Source organism: Plodia interpunctella, chromosome 5, assembly GCF_027563975.2.
Source record: "Plodia interpunctella isolate USDA-ARS_2022_Savannah chromosome 5, ilPloInte3.2, whole genome shotgun sequence".
NCBI classification, from domain to species: domain Eukaryota; kingdom Metazoa; phylum Arthropoda; class Insecta; order Lepidoptera; family Pyralidae; genus Plodia; species Plodia interpunctella.
Window position 1 is genome coordinate 3,157,876 of NC_071298.1, and position 13,848 is coordinate 3,171,723.

General features: G+C 34.1%; 1 protein-coding gene across 3 annotated transcripts in view; it reads right to left on the reverse strand.

Moving 5' to 3' along the window:
* Positions 1 to 13,848, reverse strand: part of LOC128669671 (uncharacterized) — a 60,780-nt gene that overhangs the window by 8,099 nt on the left and 38,833 nt on the right. For 2 of the 3 annotated variants that reach the window (XM_053744647.2, XM_053744648.2), the window contains exon 3: positions 7,384 to 7,749. In XM_053744647.2, coding sequence (XP_053600622.1) covers positions 7,384 to 7,730 — 347 coding nt within the window. In that variant the 5' untranslated portion in view covers positions 7,731 to 7,749. Of the gene's footprint in view, positions 1 to 2,794; positions 2,902 to 7,383; positions 7,750 to 13,848 lie in introns of those variants that run through there. The other variant, XM_053744649.2, reaches the window with a different exon arrangement.

The window sequence follows — 13,848 nt, forward strand, 5'->3', positions numbered from 1 at the left end:
GTATTTTAAACACGTTCATTTGAACTGCGTCTGCGCCTTGTGGGGTCTTCGGTCTTAGAGCATAAATAATCGAGACCACAGAACTTCACATAACCGCGTTGAGGTTATATCTCAAGAAAGCTAAGTAAAATGGGAGTGGATATATGTATTGTGATTACAAAGTACATTGGAGTCTGTGAAGTTGAAGAAATGGGTAGGTATACCTATTATTATAATAACATCATCTGTAAATATTGGTAGGTACCAGAGAATAATGTCTGCACACACCGTGAAGGAAGTGGCGTCAGAAAAATTAAAATAGAACAAAAGTATTGTATAAATGGATTTGTTATACATGTCACGCAAAAAAGACACGAGGGAAGGTACATAATTTTTTCATCTATATTATTATTTTCAAAAGTATTGTAGTTAAAAATCCGTTACGTCAAGATTTTAGATTTGAAAATACTTTATTTTATGCGGCGATGAGTTCCGTCGACATCGTCGCATCGAGAGTCAATGATGATCAGACAAGTATTGAAAATAAGACTATAATAATAGATATCTTTATGTCTAATAACTTGTTAGTTTAAAAATATGTTATAAATGCATTAAATTCATATTTTTAATGAAGACTCAAATAGATATCAATGTAAAAAATACTTATGGCAGTTCATTTAACTCTTGAATAGTTGGTAAATAGAAATAAAGAATGAACAAATATGTATGAAAGATCATATTGGGGGCAACTGTATCCAAAGGAATTCCAAAGAGTAAGATATTTCCAGTTTTGTACTTAAATAAAGACTGGTTTGGGCATTATGTTAACTGCGACATTACTATTTTATTGTTCTCTGAGCGACACGTTTGTTTTGTCTTGCACTCCTGAATATACATTAGTTTCTGAGAAAGAAACTTTGATCACAAAATGTACATAGTACAGAATTATATGTCAGTCTCAATTTGTTTAAAAGCCATTTTAGGCCATACAAAAAATAAAACACAGTGTAAAATCTTTTCTATACGGTTAATGGTCTAAATAGAATGGTTGAAAGAAACGTGTAAGTGTTATAAAAGAAGGAAGAACATGGTCAACTTAAAAACGCCATCCTCTTTTGTCTTGCCTGTACCAGTGACATCATGTTTATTTATGTGAAGCGCCACATTTAGTACTATCGTTATTTGAATTCGTTGCAGAACTAACGATGCTATTAGTTAGTTATTTGTTGTTATCGTGGAAAGTTTCATCCGGATCGGGCGTTGTGAAACTTGGACATCCTTTCAAATTTTCGAAAGGAAGGAAAATGAATTCAGTTTACAAGTTAACCCATACGGATGCGCGTCTTGATAAACAGACGGTTTTTGGAGGGAAGGAACACGATTTACGTGTAATGATTTCAAGATACTTAAGTAATTGGTGCAAAGTTGCAATACTTCTTCTAAAAAAAAACTATTTCCGTACAAATAATATCCTAATTTATACTACAATTCTTTACCTTTTCTGTATCAATTCCATACTATATATTTGTAAAATCACAGAGAATTTCCGAGCCTTTCCGAGTGTTACCGAGTACAATAACGACCACATTGAGGTCGTTTATTTCCCCATTAGTTTTCACCTTATGTGCAGGAGTGTCTGTCGTCCTGACCGCAACCGGCCGACGATATTGCATAATATAAGCATAACAAATATATGTAGCTTATATTTTGGAATGTACAACCACTACAAGACTTAAGTACGTTATTTTTAATAAGTATTTAGGTATATTCTACTAGCGGCCCGTCCCGGCTTCGCTCGGGTAAACACATAATAAATTATACTCACACGTAAACTTTCCTCAGAAATCATACAATCTATTGGTGAAAACCGCATGAAAATCTGTGCAATAGTTTTTGAATGTATTGCGAACAGACAGACAGACAGACATGGCAACGACTTTGTTTTATAATATGTAAGAACTATTACATCAACATATTGATGTTGACTACGTTATAAATACAGAAATATGTTTGGTCCGATGACCGAAAAGGGGAGTTTTCATCACTAAATTAAACCCATGCGCAATATATAATATTAAAGATAGATGCATAATTTTACATGACACGTACATTTTAGAGCGGTTTAAGCTGATTCTCTTTAGCACCGCATCACGTCCATGGCCCACTATATCGTGCCTGTCTTCATTGCATTTCTATGTCCATTAAGATGTTAAGTGCATTGGCGACGTGTTGACCGCACGGTCATCGGCCGCGCCTTAAGCAGCACCAACCAATTGCATAATATTATAATCGCATTATCATATTATAGCGATGCGAAACCATTTCCGGCCTTTCATGCGACGTGGGATAGTCTCTTAGTGAAAGCTCTCTTTTTAATTGTTCGAAGTTATCCTCTTTGTTTGTTTTCATAATACTTATCAAAAAATGTAACTTTTTGAAAATTCATATGTCATAAAAATCATAAAAATCTAATAAGGTTTATATTAAATATGGTAGTAAATTGAAAATGATCTACACGAACCTATAGCGCAAAAAGAAATCCCTCCCCTAGACTTTAGGTTACAGAATTCGACGGAAGCTCTTGTTATTAACATTTTCAATTAATTATGATTTTTAAGGTCATTTTGCATATGATTTTGACCGTGCTCCGTAAACTTGACCCTTAAAAATAATAACTATAAATTATAATACGTAAGGTGATTATTTTTTACTTTCGGAGTTAATGACTTCCGTGTCGCTATTAAAAAGGTGGTATTAGACACAATTGGTTTTATTTTAATAAAGAGCTTGCACAATAAATATAATAAATTCTTACCCAGCAGCAACCATAGTGTGAATCATAGAAAAGTAGAAATATGTGTTGCAGATTCACAATACACTTAATAACTATAGGATTATTTGAGTGTACCTAACAGACTGATGGCACAGTAGCGATAGTCTTTCATTTACTTGCTTACATGTTGCTGATTAAACAAAAGGCTCGGATTTACCCCGCGCGGATCCAGCTGAAAAAAGGTTAAGGACACAGCAATCGAAAGTTACAGAAATTCAAGGTTGACATTTCTTTTCGTTACAGATATCCAGGTTATCATTTTTGTGTTTAATTAGAGGAGTTAGATCAGGGCTAGCCACGATTATCTTCTTGTGAGGACGGTGAGCAAAAAAATGTAATGAATGATAAAATGTTATGAATATAATTTTATTTTTGTGTATTTTTTTGTGACGAGAGGGCTTGTCCATAATGCTCACAAAGCTGGATCCGCGCCCGGGATTTCCTTAGGTTGCAGTAGTAGCAGTGTATCGCACGTGTAGCCTGCGTCATTTAATTTCTTTTATACAATTACCAGATATATTAAAAAACTGACTAGCTGAGACTGATTCATATTTTATTGAATAGTTTCTTACCCAACTAAATATAAATAAAACAAAGAATAAATTTTATTTAAGATCTTACTGAGTCACAACGTGATCATTTTCTAAACGTGATTATTTATCCGACGTAGAATGTATGATCTATATAATTATTGCAAATAAAAATAAATAAAATCCTACCTTCTACTAATATTATAAATATGAAAGTTTAGATGTAATTAAGATGGTTGTTACTCAATCTCGCAAAATCTACTGGACGGACAACGAGGAAATTTGGTAAACGGGTAGAATATAACCTGGGACAGAAAAAGATAGCTTTATCTCCTGAAATTTCCACGGGAACGAATCCCTGGTTACAGTTAAATTTACATTTTAAATGTACTTCCGCGTAAGGATAGCTAAGATGAACACAGATAAACAAGTAATTTATTATCGCATAAAAGTACTTATCTAATACATATTAAATGATGTGCGTCACGCGGATGATCTTTCCATATTTCATACAACAATACTCCATTATCGCCAAATGAGTCAGAGTACGTATGTACGTCTACATGCTTCAATGCTAGTATTATTTAATTGCAGTTATAAATTGTTTTCCGAAGATGCATCAACTTCACATAATAGGGCAATGACCTTTCTAGATGACGTCGTGAGATAGTTGTATTGAATATGGTCTATAAACATTACTAGTTGCACCCCGGGATATCACTTCCGTAGGAATTTAATTGTAAAAAAGAAATAGTAGCCTATGATACTCTTAAAGGGTTCATCTATCTATGTGCCAAATTTCATGAAAATCGGCCCAGTAGTTTTTGAGTCTATTCATTACAAACAAACGAATAAAAAATATACAAGCTTTTCTCTTTATAATATTAGTATGGAGATATGGATTAGTATGGAATTATGGATTTCAGATTATATTCTACCCTTGTACCAAATTTCACCAAAATCCTTGAAATAATTTTGCGAGAATGACAATTATAATGATCGAGAAACAAACATCGAAACTTTTGCTAAGATTCTCTTTCGCGTCCGAAGAGTCATCTGGGAAGAGAAAATTTAAAAAATAAATATAATTTGAATCAACATATTTTACACATACACTGTCATTAAGCATTTAGGTACCTACACCTTTCTAACTTGTACCACAGCCAGGTTTATCTGCATCCGACTGTACAATAAAAATAAACAATAAACTAAAACTCCTAGAGTAATAGAAATAATACGATCCAACACTTAATTGCAATAAAAACGCAAACATGAATATTATATTTGTAAACATTAGGCAAGATAAACATATTTCTTCAGTAATAGGCCCGTGCTAATAAAATTTAATTGCCTGTGCAATATTTGAGATTCCGCAAACGCTGCAAGAAGTCAAGTCAAGGAATTTAGATGGCCGTATTGGGTAAAATATCAGACTAACTCACTTAGGCTAAGTGGTCTGTGGGTTAAATCCTGTCGATTCACATTTGAGGTTTCAATTTAAGGCCTGTGGTTCCCGCCCAAGAATAAGAAAATTCGAGTTTCAAGTCCTACTAATCCTACTGATATTATAAATGCGAAAGTTTGTGGGGATGTATGTGTGCATGTTTGTTACTCTTTCACGAGAAATCTACTTGTACACTGTGAAATTTGGTACACGGGTAGAACATAATACCATACGGTACTTTTATCGCGAAATTCCTACGGGAGTGAAGCCTCAGGGCGCAGCTGGTAAGTACATAATTTCGTTACGTTTCACGAATTATGAATTGATGATCAACAATTTCGATTAGTATTTATTATTGTTGCGCTATAAATATAAAGCATTGTTATTGAGAATAATGGACGAGGTGTTAAATAGTTTTGACGTGATAGGTCACTAGACCATCTTAATAGTGGTACCGAGTCGCATCATTGCGAGAAAATTCTGTATTGAAAATCGAATTGTAAACTAACACTAAAATCTCAGAGGTTGTTATAACTTGAACGAGGTTTAAGCGGCACGCAACTAGACGTTGTTACGTTTCGATATCGGTATAAATACCGAAAAAAAAACTGAAACAATTTGCCAATATCACATTGAGACACTAGCTTCGAAAAAACCGCATAGTTAATACTGCTTATTAGATAATATTTGTTCAGTAGTTTCAGTTGCTAAATTAACAAGAAATACCGTTTTGCATTCACTAATCTATATTTTTAATTAAATTTAGTAATCAATAACACTTACAGATTAAATAATACTAAAAAATAGAAATATCGTTCAACATTGGTATCGTTTAACAGAACGTAGAATTATTGTATAGAGCATAACAGACTTGATCAAACAGCGAATTATATTTTTTAAATGGTCATGTCTTTGTCATTAGTCACGGGTCCAACATTAAATATTTCCGCATCAATAATGCTTTAATTATTCAGTATTAAACCCCCGAGAAAGAGTCCGTGAACTGGTGTCCTTGGAGGCTTTGAACTGAATACGTTTTCGATGCTATAACTGCTCTGGGCGAAATTTCTACAACGCGCCCCTGTGAAGTTCGAGATTAAGCAAATCCTCATTCGCAGTAATTAACATGGGCGTTGTTTTTAGCGTATCTGAATTTCTAAGGAAGCGGCTGTACCTATTTGAAAAAGAAATGGACTTTTGCAAGCCTTCGAGGCGCCCTTTTGTATGTTTTGTGTTTGTGCGCCCTGGGGGCTTACCATCATCTCTTAATGCGATCCAGTTCAGGACCTAAACTGATCTGCATCGCTAATTCGTACCATAAAGTTGACATAACGATCCATTATAGATAGTCACCAAAACAATACGCCGTTTCGATTTCATTCACTCATTTTGCATACAATTCGGTACCATGATGTGCATTGAGAACGTAAACTGGAATGTGTATCTGTCAAAATTCGCGATTCAAAAAAAAAGTTTCTATTTCTGATTAATTACCACGAAAGAAGTCCCACAGACGTGGCGCTACTGTCGCTGAAAACAATGACGTGGTCTATCTGTTATTGATAGTTCCTAGTTTTGCCACCGAAACTCCATCGTGGTACGGTTTTTATGTTCCGAAGTTTGTGTTTAGTGTTATGATTATAATCGTCAAATTTGTTAGTCTGAAATATTTTATTTTATTGTGTTTTGTATTTACTTTAGTCATGTAACTAACACAAAGATAATATACATTTTAATTTTAAGTAACAAAAAAATACATATTGTTTGCTCAAAATGGTAAGAATTTGATATCGGAACGCAACTCTTGAAACGAGATAAAATATATAGAGATCGTATAGCCTTATCTCTTTCTTACATTTGGTTGCTGTTACTGGGGTTTACGATTCTGAGACAATTTTTACTTTTTTTTATGAATTGCATTCACTTCTCACTATTCAAATGAGACTCTGTTAAGATAAGTTGGTGGTACCAAATAACGCGATTCATTTTAGGTTCCTAAACTGAACTGCCCTGCATTTGAATCATTGTGTAATAGTTGATGGTAGGCGCCCTGGTCGGTGACTCAACCATACACACCACTTGCTCCGCTGTAGGTATTTAGATTTTGTTCCTAATTAGCGTCGCACGTTACGCTTGGCCACGCAGGCACAAGGAAACTAAAGCTACTTTATTTTGGCTAAAGTGCGAAATAATGTCCTAAAAAATAACAAAAAGTTCCTTAACCTAACTTACCTTCATTAAATTTCACAAGAAAATCGGCTACCATAACATGTTTATTGGGAATTGCCGGATATTAGTACAGAGACGGAGAGGAAGTGAAAGGTCTGATAAGAAACGGAAGAAGTTGAAGTGAACTCTTGAAGTCGAATGAAAGAATAACAGTTGTGGAAGGAAAATAAATTATACACCAACACCTCATTTGAAAAGGGGATTAAGTAAGGAATAAAACTGTACCTGCATGGTACCTACTCTATTGTACATAAACTCTTGCCAATTGCGAGATACCTTGCAGGTTTCCATTCGGTACGTGCCGACTACCATAATTCCCATAGACTTTGTTTTAGAATTCTTCATACAATAGGCAATTAAATACGTACCTCATATATTTCCTATGCTCGTTCACCGGAACGAAATACTCATCGTAGGGGTTCGAGGTGCTCATGTCCAGCTCGACCGCGTCCTTCTTCTTAGCATTGCCATTTTTGGGTGTCAAGTTTATCAGTTCGAGGTTGACAGCTTCTAAAGTTTTGGTGTCCCCGTTGGGTTCTTTACTGTGTCCGTTTTGTTGGGGTCCGTTGGAGGTGAAGGAGTCGTTGTGGTTGGGGTCGGCGTCGTCGTGCTGGTAGGCGCGGTTGTCGAAGGCTGCGGGGGACGGCGGGGAGGGGGGCCTGTGCTGCGGGCGGGACGGCTCACGCGGCGACGCCGATCTGCTGTTGCTATCCATTATTGGAGCGGACTGACATCTGTAAACGAAAACAATACAATACAGACATCTGTAAAAAAAAATATAAGTAAATTAAGAAAATTTTACTGCGTAAAAAATAATCTTCTGAATAGGAAAAGCATTCAGCAGAGTCTTAAAGAAAATTGAAAAGCCGAAAAATATTTACTTTCTGGTTACTTCTTCTTGTGGATGCAAATTATTGAACTCACAGGAAAAAGTATATACTCAATGTTGAACAGTCGAACGAATTCATTTTTTTTATAATGATAAAAAAATCGGCAGTTACCACCAGACATTCCAAAATCATTCCAAAACGATATTGGAAAAAGGGATAACTCCGAAAAATAGATCAAATATAAATCGATTCCAAAAGTAAGAAAGCTATGAAATGAATCCACCGCTAACGTTGACGAAATGCATTGAATGCAAGAGAATAGCTTTGTTATCAAACAATATTGTTGTTGCCTCGTAGATACCTAAATATGTGGTTTACCGAGCGAGATATATAAACAATCTGGAAATATTATACACATGCGTAGGTATGATGAGGAAAGGGGAAGATTAACGATCACGCTACCATATAAATAAAAAATGTTTTTCTGATATTTTGATAATGCATTGTCATCCAAACTAAATGAGTTTATAAAATTTCCGGGTTAAATAAATCTTTATTCTCACAAGAAAAAATTCAGCTCAATTGTTTAAAGATATATGTTTCGAACTTGAGTTGAAGATTCATGTGACATAGTTACATTGTAAGTGAATTAAGTATTTAGTAATTTGGTTTATGCATATAGATTTATTTTATAATACAAATTTTATTAATGTTGAGTATGTATGTACTCAATTTGTGAAGGGCTCACAAGGTATACAAACATATTACCAAATAGGACATTATAGCCAGTTTGCTAATAAGCCACTAATTAAGACAAAACATGAATACCGAAGTGCAATTCGGAACAACCGAGCCTGTTAGACATTGTTGCAACATTCCAAAGAATTCATGCTATGTACAGTCAGCAAGGACAGGCCAATAAGGCAAAACCACGGGATAAAACTTACCATACAAAAGAAAGATAGTCATTTATTAACTACATTATTAACGTTGACATGAAGCAATGTATCAAAGGGCAGAGGATAATTAGAAGAAAAAAAATCCATTGTTAAATTGTTTTTAATTGTAGCTACTAGAAAAGAAAAAAAAACGTTTTCCGTATTTCAAAACTATTTCCTGGATAGTTAATTCGCTAGTTTACCGTTAGCTTTAGACGCCACATTACAAAAAAGGGGAAAGAACCTTCCTGATAAAAAAAAAATTACCACCTTTTCATATAGTCTAGTTTCTAACAATAATACATTGTACTTATTCTGCAATATTTTTCTGCGATTTATAAAAAATGTCCTTATATGTTTATCGAAGTTTAGAACCAATTTTATTGCCAACACACATAGGTTGCGTTGAGTGTACTAGCAAAGGTTACAGTGTCAATTTAGTAAAACAAAACTCAGTCATTAAAGTTTGCATTACTGTTTTAAATAACAAATTGACATGTGATGTTGGCAAATGACTTGACATCTGACAGTGAATCATTGGTGCAATTGTGTTGGCAAAATCATCGTTTTGGCGAACGATGAAGCCATATCACAAGAAAAGAAGAAGAACCGATTTAATTGAGAGATTTAGATCTACAGTTTTTTAACCCTAATATTACAAATACGAAGTGTTTGTAAATATGTTTTTAGGGTATAATCTTCGCATATATTCTACAGCTAGTAAAAAATAATATTTTAAGACAGATGTTCCTAAGTACATTTTTACTAAACCTACACAAAATTACAGCAAAGCTAATATTTCCTTTAAGTCATTCTTCATATAAGACTTAATGGACTACAATTTTCTTAACTTTTACTTCTATACATCTGAAGATATCGTGTGTACCTTTTAATTCCATGACCGTACCATCAGCTAGACATTTTTGTCTGACAACGGAAACTGTTTACTTAGATCTTAAAATTAAAGGCTCTACCTGTCAAACAGACATACAACACATTACATAATGCTTGCTTAGCCACAATATAAGTAAAAGGCGGCTCACCTTGTTAGCAACGCTTTATTGGGATTAAGGACAGGGCAATATAAAAACTAGTACATTATAACAATTCTAATGCCTTAGGAAGGTATTAAATCTATATCTGTTGAAAATTTGGATGGAATATTGCAAGGTTAAAGAGTTCGGTTTCCACATTTTGCTTTCGAGAAAGTAGTACTTATCATCCACTTATTGAAAATAAAAATATACTACTTATGTATAAATTGATTGAATGTTATGTGCCAGTGAAAGTTTTTTAATGTGTGTAACTTTGTTACTCAGTCGGTGCGATATGTCCACATATATTCTTCTTTTTCATAGTCGTATTTCCTTCCTCATGGTTGAGGGCCGTTGTTATCATACACAACAACTTTCTTGAATAATTGAATGGTTTGCCATTGCCTTCTCCATTTCACACATATATTAATAATTAACCAGTGTGCAGGTTTCCTCACGATGTTTTCTTCATCGGAAGTGGTGTTCGATGATACTACTATACATGAGTCAGTTTGGTATACAAACTCATGTGGCATGAGTAGAATTCGAACTTGGGACCTTTCGATCCACAGGCGGACGTCTTAACATACCTAACCAGAATGATTAAAGTTTACTAAATTTTAATTAATACAACTATACTGTTTCCAAATCTCACCTTAGACCTTTAGGGCCAATATAATTATGGCCCGAGTCTAAAATCAGCGATCTTGTGTAGTAATAGCGCGCATGCGCTGATCTAGGGGTCCGAGGCTTCTTCTTGTACCTCTGGACCTTAACGAAGTTCCCGCCACCAGGCATCGTGTCCTCTCACTCATAACATAGCGCTTAATGAAAAGAACTAAGTATTATTTTTTAAATTGAGACAATGTTCTGATTCCGGCGATGCGACTGACGTCCACTTTGGCCAGCGTATCGACTCACTTTCATGCGAGTAAGAAAACAATCGGTAAACAATAATAATATTATCATACCTGTCATGTGCACAGCATGTTCGTATATCAGTCAGTATATCTTACAATTTTTTTTTATATTCAAATTTATCTCATTAATGTTTATCCCTGCTATGTATCCATGTAATGAGTTTTTTTTATAACAAAAATGTCACTTGTGACACAAGCTTTCATATATTTATTGTCGTCATACAGATCTTGTTGCATTAAATGCGTGAAAAAAGATTAAGCCGCTATAATAAACCGTTGAGTAGATCCCTTATCAAGAGCCGATCCTCGGGGCTACTATAATGCTTATCATAATAAAAGAATGTCATCCAAACTAGAAGTGTATTCCAAATTTCAGATCAATCGGAAAGAAATGATAAATGAGAAAATAGCTGGGAAGTTTGCAAAAAATCTTGCAAGATTTGACTCACACTAACATGGAAACCTTGTAACAATGTAGCCAAAAGAACATCTGAAAAACTCAAAATAGCCTTTAAGAAATAATATATTATGCCAATATCGAATATAAAATTAACTACACATACACACTTAAGCTATTTGTTAAAATTAAAAATCGAAAATCTTTAAAAAACCTTTAAGCATAATTACGTGTCTCACAAAGGCAATACTGATCAATATGATCGCTGATCATAGACCTCTGCATTGTTTATTACAATAGAAAATAATAATGAGTAGTGAAATAAAGATGGCTAGGATGGAAGGTGAACTGTAATCTATCTGCGCAGTGCTAAACATTAATCAGACATGGAGATTTTATATATCACATTTCACCCGATATAGAAAATTCTCATGTGAAGATTGTTTTATTTCCGGGTTATAAAAGAGAAAATGTTACTTTTAATGTTCGTTTGATTATGGAACTCTCGCGCGGTTACGATTATTTTTAAGATATATTTCTATCTAGTCTGTGGATTTGTGTCCCATTGTTGGGCAAAGACCTTCTCCTTTTTCTTTCACTCATCTCTAAAGAATTTAAATAAAAATTAATAAAATAAGAATACATAAACATTTTATTGGAAAGAGATTGATAAACATTTAGTTATTTTCGGATGGATCTTATGTAATAACATGTGTGTGTGTATGTGATGAAACACAATTTAAAAATGTAACATAACTGAATATATGAATATTTTATTTACAAGTTGCCGGTTATCAAATATAATTATGTGAATATTTGATGACAGTGACATAACAGAGGTAAGGTAAAAAAAACCTAAGCAAATGTTACTTAGTAATCAGACCTAGAAAATTGAGCCGTGTCCCATAGATAAAATAGTTTCCATTTGCGTTCGGGGCTGTGACAGAGTAAAAAATAACCTTAAAATGTTGTACATTTGGCTGTTATTTTAAAACCGACCGCCTGCTTGACTTCAACCCTCCTTGGGAATGCTATTGTTGCTCACCATAATTGTCTATGTCCCTAGTCACCGCGTACGGGATGTCATACGCGGCGACTAGACTTGATATGATTCCATATCTTCCCGTGCATCCGTGGTAGTGACCCTATTCTAGGGCGGTACCACACATCTCAAGCCTTTGCCTGAGACTCACCATCTCAAAATGATTTTTCCAGTATTTTTCTGACGAACGAAAAACCTCACTCTGTATTTAGTATTTCATGAATGACTTCACTTAGACGGAATATGTGCGCGTGATTCCAATATGCGATCAGTCCATTCCGCTATGTTTTTGATTATTTTCTCAATAAATTATAAATAGTATTCGTTATTGGTTGCCAGTTTTTATAAATGTTAAAAACTGACACTTTGCGATTAATTAGCGTCATACAGTTCTACTTTAATTATGAATGTATCTATAAATCTTTCATAAATAGTCCCACAAACTCACAGCCAAATGACTTTAAAAAACAAATAAAATATTGTATTTCCTCAATCAATCAGTAACAGAATATAAATTTTACATATTTAAAAACAATAGTTGCAAGTTATCAAGACTGCTTTACCAAACAGATGATCAACTTACAACATTATCAAAGTAAAAATAAAACAAGTAGTATTTATTATACAGGGTCATCATTTCATATTGCACTTGACTAAGTGTTCAGTCCTACTAAATGCGAAAGTTTGTGAGAATGTATGTGTGTATGTTTGTTATACTTTAACGAAAAATTTACTGGACGGATTGTTATGAAATTTAGTTCACGGGTAGAATATAACCTGGAATATAACACATAGGGTAATTTTTATACTGAAATTCCCACGGGACACAGCTAGTTAAACATAAACAAACACCTCAAGGCTGCAACTCATGTCACATGCAGCACAAAGTGCAAGGAATATGCATCAGGTCGTCCCATCTGGCTTCTTGGTTGGTGCATGTCATAGTGACTAGAAATCTTTTTCCATGTTTTTTGTGTGTATACTTGCCACTAGTTGACGGTAGGTAGTCGTCAAAGTCACGTCAGAAGCCTTTAGGTGACTTGCATAAAATCTCACATCAGTGTTAGCACACTTAACATTAGGGTAGCACATTAAGCAATGGCTTTATTGTAGTATAGCTATTTACATATTATATTTAGGACGTAGGTAAAAATCATTTAATTTTAAAATAAGTACGAACTATTTAACCCCATTCTCTACAAATAAATTTGATAAGATACTATTTAATTTGTCTTTCAAATAATATTTTAAATTTAATTAAGTATGTCAGTAAAATTGGAAAACCAGAACAAATATCATCCAAGGATACGAAGAGTAATTTCATGTAATTGGTTAAGGTTATTAAAGTATAGTCTGCAGTTAGTGATTACAACTATTGGTTTAAGAAATAACTGTTTAATTATTGATTTTAATGTTTTATAAGGATAATAAAGTGAGATATATCACGGCGCAGCTGCTTTTATAAGAATTTCAGGATAGTAGGTTATACTCGTAGTCTAGCCGTAGCCGAGTCACTTTTATGAGGTCAGCGTGATTCATTGATCATCTATCTAAACTTGGTTGCTGATTTTTTGTCCGCTCTTGGCAATTAGTGTAGAATGGTTAGAATGCAATTTTGTTAATGTTTACAAAAATTCGCTTCCGCGATTATACGTACTTACGTCGCAATTAA